The sequence below is a fragment of the Phaethon lepturus genome, unplaced genomic scaffold, assembly GCF_000687285.1.
Source record: "Phaethon lepturus isolate BGI_N335 unplaced genomic scaffold, ASM68728v1 scaffold3130, whole genome shotgun sequence".
NCBI classification, from domain to species: domain Eukaryota; kingdom Metazoa; phylum Chordata; class Aves; order Phaethontiformes; family Phaethontidae; genus Phaethon; species Phaethon lepturus.
Genome location: NW_010509646.1, coordinates 297 through 18,320, shown reverse-complemented (window position 1 = coordinate 18,320; position 18,024 = coordinate 297). Strand labels below are relative to the sequence as shown.

Genomic DNA, 18,024 nt, shown 5'->3' with positions numbered 1-18,024 from the left:
TTTAAAAATTAACCTGTAGGCTTCCAAAACCCACCACACCTGCACACGACAAAAAAGCCCCCAACTTTCTGAAGACATTAACTTTGCAAGGTACGCTTAATTACTCCTTCCTGTGCTAAGGGAGCATACAACTGAGGGGATGAAGAAACTATTACTGCTAGACAGAAACCTTCCTTGGAGTGGAGGCAGGGCACACTGGGCCTTCCAGAGAAGTCTTTGTTCTCTCTATAAATTTTATGATTAACGAGCAATGAGAGAAGCAGCTCCAGGGTTTCAAAATTTAGAGTCTGTAATTACTTCCCTTCTTATTTGCTGCTACCACTACAAAAAACATTATTACTGTGACTTCCCCTGCCATTACAAGTGAAACAGCCATTTCTGCCTGTTCAAAAAGCAGTGAACATAAAGCAGCTTTACATGAGGCTTCAGCTCAGAAGCATCTTCGCTGATTTCATGGTTTTCAAAATGTACAGAAAACAACACCAGAAACAAATCACAAGCAGCAGGTATTACTATAACTTCATGTCTTTCATTCACACACATATTTTCAGTGCGTCACATCTAATCTTCATACCTATAAGTCATCTGCAATGCTTCTTGTTTTAGCTATATACAGCTACTGAATTCAAACTACAAAACCAAGTTTTTGTCATTTTGAAAGGACAGAAAAAATTGAGGACAACTTGACCACACTTTTTTAGCAAAGCCATGCTTCACAAAACTGTATCTTGTCCCTGACCTCTCGCACAATCAGCACTTCACAAGAAGTGTATCATAAATTGACATAGATAAGCAGATGTTCAGTAATGTCTCTATTTTAAAAAATAAGTCTCCAAAATGAGGTGATTTATACTATCACTGTCAGGCATGCTTACTCCTAACCAAATGTTTTATGTAACAGCTGTGATTAGTGAGAATTTTGCTGCCAAGAAGATTCTTCTGTGGGCTCATACTGAAAAGATGCGAAACAGCATTCTTAGATCAACACAAAAATGGCCAAAGGGCAGGGACTACATAGCAGAAATTGAAGTGTTTTAGTTCAAACACTGAACTGCAACAAAGTTTGAGGATATATGTTAGTTTAAATTGGTTTAATATTAATCAAAACCCTTGAAAAGTAATCATAGCCTTCCAGGAAGGGATCTTCCAGGAGCAGCAGCACTCAGAAGTAGTGTGTACCTCAAAAATATGCCAGCTTTAGTTTTCTATTGCCAGCATCCTAAAATTCCCATCTACAGAATCTGATCATGCATACAGTGATAAATTTAAAATGTTGGGCTGGTTGGGTTAAAAAAAAAACCCAAACAAAAACAACCAACCCACAAAAAACCAAAACCACAAAAGCAACCCTTTATTAAAACTGGCCCATTGTTTTAAAGCTTTCCAATAATTGTTAAAAATCTTTGAAGTTGTATATAAAAATGAGGAGATGAACATATGATAAGTACAACAGGGGGAACCAAATTAGCAAAAAACCTTCTACTTTAGAAAGCAAGAATAACTGTTCTCCCTCAGCACATGAGCTTCTTAGACATACTGCTTCCACATCCACACGATACTGCGTGAAAAGACACATGAACCACTTGGAACAACTAAAATATTCAAGAGCTATCATAAATAGCTTTTTCCATCATATCCAAACCACGAAGATCTCTCAGGAAAACCATGCACTACTGAACCGCAAACAGATGGAGACTGCTGAAATGGATCAGCTTTTTATAATGACATTAATATACATACCAACCTTTCACTCTTCCTCCACCAACCCTAGTAAATCAGTGAAAAAGATTAATATAAGACAAGAGACTTAACCCTCGACTTAGGTGATGTCAAGAAACAAACCCAAAGCCAAGAATGATGACCCTTTTACACGCTTACCACTTTACCATTTTCTACACACTCCCGCATCATATGTTGGGCTTCTTGGTTTAGGTTTTTTTTTTAATCTGTTTTGGTAACAGCATGAGACTGCATAAATTCAAATGCAGAACAAAAAGCCCTAAATAAGCTCTGAGGGCTCAAAGGCATGGTTAGGGGAACGTTTTGCTAGAGAACCATGGGGATTTGTCTAAATGTTTAAGACCCATGGTTCTTATTCAGAATTACAAGCAAGTCTTGAAGTCAACCTGAAGAGAAAATTGTGATGGGCCTTAACACAAACAATATCTAGTTATGAGTGGGTACATACTCCGGTATATTTTTTCCATACCACCAGATTTCTCACTTACAACATTTAGAATTACTATTGCTAACCCATTACTATTTGCCTCAACCTCTGGGCAAAGAAGGAACCAGAAAGAACAGAAATCATTTAAGGACCCACATGTAAAGCAATCCTGAGCTTCACAGAACAAATTCCCCTTTTTTGTCCTATTTTTGGATTTTGGTCCACATCCTCTTTTCATTTTTCCCCTTGCAAAGCCTGTTCAATTTTGTGTTATTACAACAAACAAACAATAGCATTAACTTTTAGCACATGCTTTACCGCTTTTTAAATACCTCCCAACCAAGTTTAGATCACTGAATTAGCTACAGCTTCTAAATTTTAGTTTCGTTTTTTGTTAAACATACCTTCCTCATTGAACTTCAAACCAGCAGCTATTGCTTCATCCACTGTGTGTGCTGATTCTACCAACTGCAAAAAGACAGAAGCCAACGGCTAAGTGGTGAGATTTAATCCAGTTGAACAAAGAGGACAGTAATAGATCATAGTGATTGAAATACACTTTAAAAAACACCCCAAAAATACACGTATGGTAAAATCCAAGAACAAAATTAACAGGTACCAAATCAGCTGGACTGATCATATAAACTGTATTTGGAAACACTTTAAAAAAAATCTACTGGAAAACACTTAATACAGTCTCATTTTTTATCATTTTTTTTCCTACTTCACAAACATATCATGCAGGTTCACTTAAAAGCTTTTTTCCAGAAACCATTCAATGTTACTATCACAAAACCAGATGATCCAAAAACCTAATTTCTTAACTCATAAAATGTCTGTATACTGTTATGTCACATCGGTCGACTTCCTGAAAGTACATGCATGAAACCTATAACATGCCCCAACGTTTATCTATACTTCCTTGCGGTCCTAGATTCTTTCTCCATCCATGTGTAATCTTACAATTAATTTGTAAAAATGATCTATTTTATGTGGAGACTTTTGAAGTAAGATAACTGCAACAGAAAAAAAATGGCCTAAGGGTTACAAATACAAAAAAAACCCACCACAAAAAAAATGAAGTTATGAGGAACCCCTATTCTCAAGTGTCTGTCCACATTTGTGAACAGCATCTTATGACTTTGCTATGAACTCAAAATTTGCTTTTCAAAAGGCTCATTATTTTTCCTTAATGGCCTTCAGCAGTTGCATAGGGTTTGTCAGGACAGACTGTTCCATATCCTTAAGGAGGAGCAATAGATTTGCCAAATATTCCTCTGTATTCCTTCAAAAATGTTGTGGATATATAACTGTAGATAAAAATTTGCACAGCCTCTCTGTACTACAAAGTTCTGCTGATACACTCCTCTGAGAATAAATACCATCAGTACTACATATCACTGAGTGGTTAAAACCACCACTGAAGTCACAAAACAGCAGTGAGACACACCATGTGTCATTTCTAGCTGGTTTCTAAGCTACAATGAACTGTTACCACTCTTTGGTTTAAATACATTCTATGTGGCCAAAACTTGAAACATCATGCATTCTGAACATCTACAATGTAAATTTAATTACAACGTCCAGGAGAAAAATTCCAAAACTGCTATTTGCAACCCCTTCTTTCTTCCTACAGTAGAAAGCCTAAACATAAAGCTTGATTCGCTAGGAAAAAAACACCCAGCAAGGAGCACCACTAAAGTGTCTATATTTCTTTAATGATATTTCAACAGCCAGGAAATTTAACAGATTAATTTAAACACATTTAGCTTTGAAAACTAAAGTTAGCAAAAACCTAGTTGCATATCAGCACTGAAAAGTAACATTGCTATAAATATATTTTACTGTGCTGAAAATATGTTTCTGTAATAAGTTCCCATAGTGCTACTGTAGATTTGTACTGTACGTTAGACAATGGCCAAGAGTATCTCAGGTTCACATGTCAGCATAATCAGAATAAGTTATAGTAAGTTCAAACCTACTCTCTGTTTGCCTCACGAAGTATAGAAGGCTTCAAGTATTAAATTTCATAAAGGCAAAGGTGCAATGTTTCATGTACTAGAGAAGGTGGCAATGATTACACTCATGCTGCATTTAATCAGCTAGTTGCACTCCAACAATGGCAGTTATCAATAGTTATCAACCAAGACAGCTATAACCAAGATTAAATGTCACAGGAGAAAGAAAGAATAGAAAAGTTTTCTATACACTGGCATTTACTGTTGCTGAGTTGATCTAAAGGGTTTTTTTTATATATGTAAAAGAAGTGTGTGTGTGTATATATTCATTTTTATGTATACATAAGTGTCTGTGTATGTATGCATGTGTATATGGGAGTGTTACATGGCTGTAGTACCCCTAAAATACATTACTTTGGTATACTCTTCTGCTAATAAGAATTAAGGCTGTTCCCTCTAATAAAGCCAGAGGCTTAGGAATACTGTCTACAAAACAGTCATCAAAATAAATCAAAAGCACAGAGCATTATTACTTGCAGTAATTCTTGGTCACTTCTTTGGGGAAAAAGTTCCTTCAGTGTTTGCAGCTTTGCATCTCTGAGGTCTTCCTCTACACCGTTCTTCACAGCTGGCAACTGATCCCCACCATTTACATATGCCAGCTGGGGTAGTTCATCTTCAGGCTGTTCATCATCTTCAGACTGTTCAGAGCTACAATGTGTGGGGGAGGAGAAAAAGAATTAAAATTTATTTTTGCTTATGAATGCTTTACTCCACCAGAATGTTACTGTAAACCAAACCCAGCAGGATCAGACAAAACATGTTTAGATGCATTCAGTAACACTGAATCAACTCATACCCAAAGTGATACCTCTTATTCAGGCCAAAATAAAGCATGTATGATTAAGTCAAGTCTTCTGTTTGCAGTGAACACATTTCAAACTAGCAAAGGAAAGAAGGAACAGACAAGGGAAGTACCATGACTTATCCTCATATTGTGCTATAAAAGGTTACTTGCCAATTTAGCAATAACCATCTTAATATATTTCATCATTTCAGCTACCTGAATTACATCAGACCATCTCAAGTTTGCCTCAAACAGTCTTGATAGTATTTATTTGCCCAACAGATAAACAGATGTGGATAAGTTCTTTGTAAAAACTTCCTAGGGCAGTTATCAACTCTCTGTCCTAGTTCTCAGTTCACTGAGAAAGAAAATTCAAAAGATCCTTACACAGCATCTTAAATATTTAAGCATGGGAAGAACCCTTCTGAAAAAAGAAAAGTCCTGAATCTACTGGAAGATTTATTATTAGAGCTAACCCACAGGAAAAGCAATCCCTACATATTTTTCATGATATTCAGCTGCACAGACAAGACTGAACATAAGCACAGGTCTCCTCCCATCCTACTGTCCTCCATAGACACATAAAAATCTCCTTTTCTGAATGAAAATTAATTGAGCTGTATGGAGTTTGACATTTCACAGGGACTTCACCATCAGAAAGGCTTGCCTGCAGGTCTCTTTACACAGGTATAGGTAAAAGACTGACGACAAACCTGTTCTTCCTCACTGTATCTTTAGCAGTTGCAACAGGCAGATTGCAATACAATTCTGATGTAAGTAGTAACATGCCATCTAGGTAGAAGATGCAGACTATTTTGAAACAACTGCTCATCAAATAATCCTTTTCTCCCTATCCTGTTCAAAAGGCACACACAGCCATGTGGACTCTGGTTGTCCCTCAGAGTCAAAAAAAAAAAAAAAAGAAAAATCAAAACAAACAATAACCCAAATTCCTCTTCAATCCACCAAGCCATCTAGTTGTAAGCTTCACAAGGTGAATTCAGACTCCACTTTAAAAAAATACTAGTGAAATGGTACATTAAAATTCTATTAGCGTATTTCAGATCTTTTTGTCTTGCTAAGGAAAAAAATTTCTTCATAAACTTCATTTAAAAAAGAAAATCAAAATGGAAATGGTAACACCGCAATTATCCTATCCTTTCCTATCGGGGATTAACATCTAGATACTTGTCAACAAAGCCAGAGCCGCACACATCATAAATCTTGTCCTCTCTGTATAATCACATTCTTATCAAGCATGAAGAAACACTCATTTAACTGCTCAACAAGTATGACTCCGACCCACAAAACCTTGTGTTAGAGTTCTGCTTTTTTCCAACAGAGTCCAGATAGTGACTCTGGTAGTGAAGCTTGCAGCACACTTCCTTTTTAGAAAGACACACTTTCTGCTCTGAGCTTTCTGCTCTATCCCTTACTCAGGATAAGGGGGACTAGGACACCCTGCAAAAAGAAAAAAAAATACTAATCACAAAACGCCCAAAGGCTAGGTAACACATGCACTAAAATGCACAGTGCAAAGACACTCAGTTGACTGATTCTGTGCAAAGCCAGGCTGAATTCAGCACAAGCCAGAACTCATAAGCCTGGCCAGATCCAAGCTAGCTCCTGCCACACTCTCAATTCCAGTTTATTAGCTCAAACAGAACACCACTTGTGAGACAGCTTAGTGGGTTCAGTACACATCGATTAGCACCTGAGCCAATGTACTGCACCAAAGTGTTGGGCACTAGGGTGCCTGGGACAGTGGCTACACAGGAATAATGAAGCGTACAAGAAGATGTAGCTTATGTTCATCAATCCCACTAGGAGCCGCTTTGCTGCCAGTCTCTCACTCCCTGTAATTGGAATACAGTATAGAAATAGCAAGCTGTGGCTCTGCAAGTTGGATCCTGCATGGCTTATTAGCGTCTGCTCCACGCGGTACAAAACCAATTGTACTGCTTCCAAATCAGGTTGATCCCAGAAGCAGTGTAACTATGTTTACACAGCACTACACACAAGTCAACTCGGTGCATGCAACAAACTTGCCACCTCTGTATCCTTGCACAATCTACAACTTAAACCATAGACAGAAACAGGAGTTCAATCTGCTTACTACTAGTTGTTTGGGGTTTTTTTCTTACCAAGTATCTGCCTTAGGTTGAAACTTCGAGAAAGATGCATTAAAAAAAATTCAAAAATTTCAGATAATTGCAGCAAGGAAAAGCATTATTTCATTTCTGCTGACAAGCTTCAGTAACTCCATGATCTGTGTAAGGTCTGAAAATAAGCCAAGAGACTATGCCTGTTAAGGTTGCTGTTCCCATGAAAGTTTATTGCAGATTAGTTCAGCCAGATTATCAAAATAAGCAGGTTAGGCCACCTTGTTTTGCTTAGCAGAAGAACATTTAAGGGGAACAGCCAATTACCACATTTTGGTCACACAGACATATAACTAGCAGGTAATAAATACCAGGGGTTTCTTTAAACCGTTCCAACTGGTTGCACAAGATGTCTGTCTACATCTTGTCTCTCCCGCACTCTCAATGCTGCCTTTTTAGCACCCACACAAATGACTCTTGTACACTATTCTCTTCCCTTCCAGCTTATTCAAAAATATAAATTTCCAAATCACTACAAAAAGTTTTCACTAAGCATTACAAACATCATGCCACTAATACTTAACTTCAGCTCAGGAACTCATACTACACACTGAAGCTCTACTTGCTTTCCTATCCATGTTGGTTTCATAAAAAAAATAAAAATCAAACGAACTAAAATCAACTCCAGTATAGTTAAAACTAATAAAGAAAATATTTTATGGTTAAACTTTCAAGTGTCATTAAAAGGATTTCAGAGGGGCAAATGCACAAACGTATAATGAACATCACACGTATCATTCAGCATCACAAAACTTCTTCCTCGTGTCTTCTCTGAGAAAATGGCTTAAGAGCTGGATTCTTCTTCCTGGGAAACCCAATAAAGTTTAAGTTAGGGGCATGTAAATCACAAACCAGTAAACCAGAACCTAGCCTCTGATTTTCAATTTAGTATTTCAATTTAGAACGTCACATCAGGTTGCATAAATATCACAGAAAACTGGCTTAAAGCTTACATCACAACCGCATCTCTCCTTGGAGCCCTGTTTTCTTTCGCAGCACTGAAGTTTTTTGGTTCTTCCTCTTCGCTGTCTGAAGACACATCCAGGAACTGTACCCCTCTTCGACGCTTGAAATAAGATTGTTTCTTTGTCCTCTTGGTTTCAGGAGTTTCTGGGATGGTAGAGTACCCTGTGCAAGCCATTTCAGAAGGAGAAAAGATAGGAGACAATGACCCATGACTTAAAACTTCAAATATTTATCTATACCTTAGAGAATCAGATAGCTATGATTTCTTCCTCATACACAGCAACCATTTAAACAGAACTTACGGATTTATGCATGGAAAATTCCTTTAAGCTGTATTCCTTAAAAGTGGCAGCTTACCTGGCGGAAGATCCTCAGCCCTCTTACATCAAACAATTTATATACCACAAAGTTTAAAAGATCATGTAATTTAGGTTAGTAAGTACACTTGCAAATACATTTTTTATTTTTGGAAAAATAAACAATTCACAAAATCCTCTGAACTACTTCCAGGCTGATCAGGACATGGATGGAAACATACTGGTATATCTCACGGCTGATTTATGATCTGATTTTCAGAAAGGGAATGTCAGTGTTATACTGCAGAAAATTAGGAAGCTACACTGAGGAACCTGACAAGTAAGTTGCAAGTCTATCTGTAGAGATATAATCTACTTAGCAATCTTTTCCACATTATGCTCCAGAAGATTCTTAACAAGGAAACTTAGCATACAGAAGGATGCTTCATGTTATATACAAAGCATCGGGATATACAGAATTTATACATAATTGAGATATGTCACTGTGAAGATATCTCACGAATCATATATTACCTTCAATGACACTTTCAAAACTGACCCACTATGTGTGCATTAGCATGCATTAACTTTTCAGTTCTGAATATGCTTGTAAGACAGCCAAGAGCATAAGCAGCCAGTCTATTCATATAATTCCTGAATTAGTCATGAATAATGCATGACTAAGTGCCCCAATATCAGCTACACCTGAAACCAACTCCATGCGCATATCTAGATGGGGAAAAACATGACCACACAGGGAAATCTACACAAAACCTGACATAAAAAAATAGCTCTTAAACCTGAGGTGGTGAGAGGCTTAGAAGACTGTAAAACAAAATCAAAAAGCCAACACTTAAGACTTTGCCCTGTCGCCCTCTTTCAGCACAGTACCAAAGGCAGCTAAGGCACAATATGCTCTAACTGCATATATTGTGTGTTCCAAGGTGGTTCTAACTAAAAACCTGATGCTCCCGTATCAGCCTGGGCAAGGTAAAACAAATGGTTCAATCCATTGCCTACAGAGGCCAGAACTGTTCTGCCACTACCTTTAGAAAACAACCAAATTTTTAGTTGATACATGTGGACTTGAACATGCAGCATTCCCACACATTCAAGACCTTATTCCTTTCTCCCGCTTTACCAGTTTTTACAGCCAGTGCTGGAAAGAACTATTAAGCCCGGAATAATTGGTAAACTGAGTAATTTTGGTTAAGACCAGACAAATTATGGACCCTGGAGGTATATGACTGAAGAGAGGAAGAAGAATACATGGAGCAGAGAACATGACAGCTGCAGAGAGCGTTTTTGGTATGAAAGTAATCTTGCAGAAAATAAATTTTAAAAAACTCACTGTGGCAGCATTTGATGGAAACAAAGATAAATCCTAAAGTACAAGCAATTTGCTGACACAGGGAACTACTGGGTGATACTGGCTTTGAAAAGGAAAGGCAGTCAATAACTAAAAAAATACGGTCCCAAGTGTTACTTTGCACACTACTGAAAATGAAGAAAAGAACTTGAAAATGGAGCCTAACACTGGTTAAAGGGATGGGAGTGAGTGTAACTCAAACTTCTTTAATATCCATGAGGAAATGTAAATAAGGGTTCAATGACAGTTGAGTTCAAAAGAGTTCAGAGTTCAAAAAAAGCAATCTTTGAAGCCTTAAATCTTCAGATGACCTTAGCTACGCATCAGAAAAATCCTATCGAAAATATGAAACATACTTCTAACCAGGTATTAGTCCATCAGTTTGGAAACAGGAGTGAGAAGAAGGAAGAGCACATCATCATCATCTCAGCTTTTAGTTCACAAAAGAACATCACAGTCTGTCAGAGAGTTAGTTACAACAAGTAATTTGCCTTGTTTCAGCATCCTGTTTCAGCAGAGAAACCCATGTTTCATTTCCATCTAAAAATCTCTATAATCTAGTATTTCCGTATTTCTTACTGACCAGGTTTAATGAGAAGGGGGTTGGTCCTTCTTTTGTGTCGAAGAACAACCTGCTTCCCAGGTGACTAGCAAGTTTTACCTCCTCTCTGCTGCTGCTGGCCACCCAGCCCGCACTCACTTCTCTGCCCCAGAACCAGGGGCACACAAACAACGGCCGCCTCCTGCTCCCGCCCCGGCTGATCAGGACAAACGTCCGCTGGCAGCACACACGCACGCAACAGGGACCCCTCCAGTCGCTGGCCCTAGACACCCAGTCCACCCAGGATGGAGCCTCAGTCTCCCCACTTGCTGGCACCAGAGCACAGGAGCCCCCAGGGCCCACACCCCACGCCGGCTGTCGGCACAGACGCCCTTGCACAGGCTCGCAGACACACACGCCGTCGCTCTCGCCACCCGCTACCTGCTGGCTGGCACCGGGTCCCCTCATCTTGGGCTGCCCCACGCACAAATGGGCGACTCAGACCCTCTGGGCCCTGGGCCCTCCCTGGCTTCCCAGGCTGCTTCACCTGCTTGCTGGCTCGTCCCCTGGTCCCCCCACTCGCTCGCAGGGGGGTAGCGCCACAGACACACACACGTCTCCGCAGCCCACGCTGGCTGCCACCTGACTTTCCACTCACTCTGGTCCCTGCAGCTGCTGGCACCCCAGACACGTGGGCCCTGGGACCCCTGGTCCTCACTCCAGCTGCTGACACTTTGACCCCCGTGCACTCAGAACCGATTCCCCTCACCCAGGGAAGTAGCCAGAAGAGGATTTTAGCAAGACGACAGGACTAACTATGGTGATCACGAACAGGGCGCAGCCAGACGAGTATACTAACCTGTCTGCATGTAACAGACCCCTGTTATCCCCTTATCCCTGTATTTTCCCCACACTTGCTCCTCTTCAAGCCACTCTGATCTCTCCCCTTTCCTACCTTCAGTTCCTCCCCTTAAACACACCATAGCAAGTTTCGTACAAACTCAAACAAAAGCTCTTACTGGCATCTTACCACAAGTCCCATCCCCATCCCCCAAAGGCACCAAGCCCCCTCGGTCTGAACAGTGCTCCCAACAGCCTTGCTGTGGGACTCACAGCGATGGGCATCACCTTCCGCTGATGGGGCTGACGTCCCTCCTGCGACAGCCCAGGGAGAAGCCAGGGCAGGGGCCGCTCCTCCGATGGGGTTATTCAGGCTCCCCCACCCACCACTTGTGCAAAAACAAGCCTTTTACCCCGTGACATGACACAACAAATCCCACCTATGCAGCTGGTATTGAAGAAACGGGAGCTCCCCACTGTTGACAGCATCTGATCTACCTTGTAGGACGATGGGTGAGAACACAGAGCAATAGCTATGGTTTATTAAGTGCCTCAGTGAAGGATGACAGACAGTAATGGACTCTGGATTGGGGTGGCAGATGGATGAAAAAAAAAAAAATCTACACACTCATTTGCTACACTAAAGAGCTTTGAATCACAAATAAGAAAATAGACCAAGACCATTACCCAGGGAAGGTGCAGGAAAATCAGCTACAAAACTCCCAAGAGAGTTGTAATGATAAAACTGCCAGTCTAAGCCCTCATATAGAAGGATTTTACATCCTCATAATGTAAATACAGCATCATGGGTATCCTCTCCCCTCTAGTGTGTCAATGCTTTCTTAAAGACTCACGTGCCTATAATCCAAGGCCAGTGGTGCTTTCCCAGCTGCTAACTCTGGAGCTATCATTTTGGCTGGAAATAAAGGTAGTTTCTTCTGCCTCCATTCATTAACAAAGAAACTTGCTGAGTCAAGTTACTACAGAGCATAACGCCAGTTTTCAAAGCTGATTTCCCAGCAGAGACTAGACACAGAAAAGCCTAGAATAAATTAATCTGATAGTCAAATGCAGAAATTAGCTACATGGTGTCTAATTCCTTCGTCTGTGATAAAAGGCCTCAATTTTGAGTTATGATAAAAATCTAAGCCTTTTATATCACTTTCAAAACATGACAGAGGATTATGGTAATGATTTTTTAGAAGAGACTCTCACTTTCCAAACTAGTGTTCTTATCTCAAAAAGTCCATACACATGTAAACTTAGGAAGGCCTAAAAATTACTAGTTCGGAAGCAGTAACATACTGTCCCAAAACAGGCCTCCCTGCAACCAAGACCAACATGTTGGTAGTGGAAAGTTCCTCAGTGGTACCTTCTTCCACCTATCCACGTTTGGAAGGAGATATGTTGTCCTTGACACAGTTGCTTTGCTTTACCTGAAAACTGTAAAAGTTTTAAGACGAATAAAGGAATCATTTGGGAATGACTCAAACTTTTTTATTAGATTTAAACATAAAGATGCAAGCAACTTTATTTCAGTAATTGCTCTCTAGCTAGGAAAAATAAAGCAGAAAAATTCTGAAAGTTATCAAATTGGGCTATCTAAGCAAGAGCTATCACAATAGGACAGAAATACGAAATGCATATAAAGATGTGAATGGAAGTATCAGAGCAGGTCTATAAGAAACATGAGAAGTTCACATCTCTACTGAATTGAGACAATTGATCAAGGCAGTTTTCATGATCTTTGTCTTGTAGGTCAGACTGTATTCCAAACATATCCCTCCTGCAAGGAGCGTGACACACAAGTGACAGGTATTCATGATAGCTTTGCTCAGAAGCATCCTTATTGGTTTTAAAAAAACCCAACACCAAAACACGGAAAGTTTACAAAAATAACATGGTCTTAAAAATATTTTTATTCTTTACAATATAAACCTTAGAAGAGGTTTAGATTTAAATAAAAATAGTATTTACTGTTTCACTTGGTGACTTCTCACTTTATTTTTATTTTAAATAGCAATCACTGTCCAGTCTTCATGGCAACTCCTAACTGCTATAACTATGAAATGTTGAGTTGCTTGGAAAAAGTGTTATCCCTCTCAAAAAAAAGCAGTATTTCCTTCTCTCCCTTCTCCACCTATTCCACTGAACAGAATTGCTTATTAATTGGGGGGGGGGGGGGGAAAGGTGGAACAGAAATCACATATATAATAAGGAGTCCTCATATTTAGAGGAAATTATAACGTTGTAAAGTAGTTACATATTAAACAGTTATTGCCACAGCATGTGATCACTGGAGGCAGAATTTCCTGATTACATGTGATTAAAAAGGACTATTAACGAATGCCTGCAAGCACACAACCAGGGTTTGACTCCAAGGCCAGAAATAAGAAAGCACAGAAGCATCCCTAAGCGGGGACATAAACATCAAAACCAAAACCCAACAACAACTGATTTTTGTTATCATACCAAGAGACTCCACACTGTCTACGATTATATGGAAACAGTGTTAAGTTATGGATGAAGGTACTCAAATCCAACTGTTCTTATAACGGTAGAGCAAATATTTTCTTTAGTTTAGTCAGCACACACATAGCTTCAGCTGCTCTTGAAAAAACTTCAAGTTGAAATTTTTTCTTTTTTTTTTTTTTAATCATACTCACTACAGTCTTTCCGAAAGCATATACCTAGTGCAGAGCCATAATACATTGCTCTATAATTCTAAATGTAACCTCCTACACAAACCATACATCACACTCAGAGAAAACCAGCCTCTCCTCTCCCAAATAAAAACAAAACTGAGGTAATACTTAAGAGGCTTACCACATTTACTAACACTTCACAACAAACATTGTCAGCTAGAAAGTCATTTCCACCTAGTTTTGGAAAGCAGCATCAAATGCATGCTCAAGTCTATAGGCTAACTAATACTTCAACTTCAAAAGAAACTCTTCTTCATTTGCTAAAATAATCCTAAATATCAGCGCTACTCTAAGATGCTTCTTAAGAGACCATTCTGAAATTATGATTACTTCAACATATCTTCCCATGAGTCCTCAGAAAAGTTCACTGGGTATTGCAGTCATTACTTTTTTCCAGAAATGCTTCAAGTAGAATTATACTCTAAGAACTGTGACATAAGCAAAAGACGTGACTTCCCTAGATCATACAGAAAGTTACAATAGACAAGAATGAAAAAAGCAGTCCCATGGCAAGTGACACTCTCAACATCATAACCTGAAAGTGCAGTCATTTGGGTTATATATTTGAATAGTACACAAAGGATGTCAACAAAATCAACCATTGATAACAGGATTACGTATAGTAGTTTAATTCCATCTACAACTTTTACTTCGATTCATTGTTGAAGCTTTGTAAGCATGCTTTTTGAATACAAACCTCATTTTGAAATCCATGATCACAATTATTCCAATTTATATAGTTCTAATACAGTTCAGCTCCATTTCTACAATTGGAATAATCTCATTATCTTAGTACACCAGGCTATTTACATAATTAAAAGCATCTAACTGAAAAATTAAGATGACAGCTTCACTGTTTTCTTAACAAACTAATAGAAACCAAATGTGTGTATAGTAAACAACGCTAACTTTTACAGAAAATTGTAGTAAGCCACTCCAATGCATTTTCCAACTCTGAAAAGAGATATCTTTCAGATATAATTCAATAACTGCCCCCATAGTTAGTTTCTACCCCTCAGTTAAGTCATGTTCAGAATTACTATCTACAACTCAGCTGCAAAGTCACTGCAAGCCTGTATAACTTTGAATACACACAAGTGTATAAAGATGACCAATTCTTCTAGCCATCATAGTACAAATTGCTTATTAAAGTATAAGGTATCTATATTCAATACAAAGCAACAAGCAGCATTACATACATACATACCCGTGGTGCAGAACAAGCTACCAATATTAGTTTGTTCTGGGAAAACACAACAAAAAATTAGCTAAAGAGATAATGGTGTTCCATGACACAATAGACATCATCTATTTTTTCCAAGACAAATGAAATTAATCACATCTTTTTGTTAAATGCATATTTCAGGACACCTGACAAAACAGAAATCTAAAGAAATACCTAGGAAATGATGCCGAGCCATTTGTGCTCCTGAAGGAAGAAGTCTGATTTTTAAAGTCCTTTTACGTACACAGTATGATTGCATGACACCAAATGAAGTAGGACAAAGAAGCCATCAGCTCTTTAACAATTTTTTTTGTTTGCAAGTGTGAAATAAAGAACAGCCTCCTCTTGTTTCCCCAGTTTCATGTACCAATATTTTGTGAATCCACTGTGTTTCGTCTTCAGAAGAAATACGAGTAATTGTTGTCCTCACATGACTTATTGAGCATTAGGGCAAGTTATTTTTAGTTAACTTGGTGTAAGCTGCTTCTTGCACAGAACAACTCAATACTTGACTTATGTATTTATCAGCAGAGAAAGCACACAGTGCCATAAGCTGGTCACCTCTATACCTTTTCCATGATAATACAAGGGAAAAAAACACACAAATAGCTGTCTTTTTTTTCGACCCAAAGGAAGAAAACTTCTGTCTTCCTGTCACTAATTAGGAAACAAGGACAGGCCTCTGCTAATCAAATCTAGTTTCCTCTTTTACATTTAAGTGCCTCATATCCTGCAGACACAATTTGAGTGTTTTATTTTCAGTTGACTTCCATAGATGTAGAAAATGTTATTTGATTTTTAAAATGGTTGGTTAATTCCTTTAAATGGGTTACGTGACAATGCTGTGCAAGTACGTGGGAAAAAAGTCAAACCACCTCATCTTCTTTAAACACTCAAAATCTGTGAAAGATGAAGCATTATGTAAATGCAAAGTACTTGTAATTACATCTGAATTTTACATGTTAATTAGCACCCCAGTTCTACACCAGCATCTGTGTCCATGGACTCTTATGTAAGTCGGCCACTTGCTGTAATTTTGTCTGCACTTCTACTCTACTCTGTTTTACTGGTAACTACCATCATCTCCCACTATTTTTCCTCACAATTAGTTAGCCTTCCACAACAGTTCCTCTTTTAGGCTGCCCTTCATCTTCCCTTTTATGACATATCTAAACTCATACTCATGCCTCTAAATTGGATATTACATTCCTTCTCCTCCTCAGTCCGACTCTTGTAGGATATGAGCCAAGGGAGAACAGTATTTTGAAAAACAACAGGCTCCAAAGTTTATTGGCCTTGGTAGTTATGGTCTACCTACATGCTTCCACTGACAGAGTCAAGTCCGCAAGCAGATTATAGGAAAAAATATAATATTATAAAAAAAAAAATCACAACGATAAATCAAGCCACAAAATAAGCAGCACTATCCATTACTTCACATCTTGTTTGCCGTCCAAGAAGGGTATCGGCATTCAATAACTCCGACACCACACAAGACAGTGACTTACCACTGCAGGCAGGTATCATGACACCTGTTCCAGAGTGCACTTACGCAGAGTGCCAGTTTTTCACGCAATCCATTGCAAAGCATACACATGCAGAAGCCACAACACTTGCTTGCTTTTTCTGTTAACTTCCCCTTGCTACCAAAACATCCTCCCTGCTAGTGGACAGGCTACTTCAGACTGGCAACTCTCAAGCCAAGATTTACAGGGGGGTTTTATTTTTTTTATTTAAACATAAAGCACCAATTGCTATTTACTAATGTAAACATGAGAGCACTCCTGTCAACTGAAAACAGTCAACCTGCATAAAACCGAAATTCATGGAACAGTAAATATCAACCTACTATAATGCTGATTCGGCTCACCTTTAAAAGAGGAATTCCTCCTTGTACATGAAAGGTTCTGTTATCACATAGATAAGGTACTATGATAAACTGCCTTCCACCAAGGGAAAGCTGTATGCAAAACAAATGTAGTTAAACACCACCAACAGATATTGTTGCTCCATTACTGACTAAATGCATAGTCAAAGTCTGTCTGATCCCCACAATAACACTTGTGTCTTGACATCTGTATCAGAAGTTACACGGAATGTCCAAAATGTATAAAATAAACAGCAACAAATACAATTGTGTTCTTCCGTTCTTACTCCCTCAGTAACAGAAAAGCTACTGATGAATGTGATTATGCAGTTGATAGCTGCTAGTTGTTTGTTAGTATTAACTGATGAATCTAAACAGAACCAGCACCTATCTAGTGTATCAGCCAAACAAACCAGTAAAATTACTACACAAGCAAGTTTTTCACACTTCTATGAAAACCACAAGCTACTGCCAAGAAAAGGGGACAAACACTGCCACAAAACTATTAACACAATCAGCTTGTGAGAAGCAGAAGCAGGTTTCTCAGCTCTTTACAAAACCAGGCCCAACTGAAAAGAAACAGTTTTGTTTCTTTTCATTTTTATCTGTGATATTCCATATTGCATTAGCCTAGGACTCTAGTGGAAAAGTCTATGTAGTGTTGCATTTATAAGCCAAAAAGTTTGGGTTTTTTTCCTTTGAAAACCCTGAGATACTATATTACTCATACTTATTTTACACTAAAGATAATTAATAAAGAGGAAAGCATAACATACTTTAAACGTTTAAATTGTAGCTTGTTTACTCAAGTGAAAAAAAATCATTTCAGCTTTAGTTATCAGAAGGTCTCCAACTTGACTGTAAATGCCCAAGGCCAATTAGAGCAAGCACCATTATAAATAAGCATACTTTTGTGGAAATTGCTGTGACATATGCGTGCATAGAAAAGTACATTTGTAAAAGAAGCAAAAGGAGAAAAAAAAAAAAAGACGATTATTTTATTTCTAGAAGCGAAGTACATGCAAAACACCTGACTCACCAGTTATCTCTGTCACATCCGAAGACGGAGTGTCTAGCCTGT

At 38.6% G+C, this 18,024-nt stretch overlaps 1 protein-coding gene across 1 annotated transcript in view; it reads right to left on the bottom strand.

Annotated features, from left to right (window-relative positions):
• Positions 1-18,024, bottom strand: part of SMARCAD1 (SWI/SNF-related, matrix-associated actin-dependent regulator of chromatin, subfamily a, containing DEAD/H box 1) — a 44,724-nt gene that overhangs the window by 26,542 nt on the left and 158 nt on the right. The window contains exons 2-5 of the mRNA XM_010296269.1: positions 17,983-18,020; positions 8,088-8,312; positions 4,659-4,836; positions 2,572-2,635 (exon numbers count right to left, since the gene is read on the bottom strand). Of these exons, the coding sequence (XP_010294571.1) occupies positions 2,572-2,635; positions 4,659-4,836; positions 8,088-8,312; positions 17,983-18,020 (505 nt within the window). The remainder of the gene's footprint in view (positions 1-2,571; positions 2,636-4,658; positions 4,837-8,087; positions 8,313-17,982; positions 18,021-18,024) is intronic.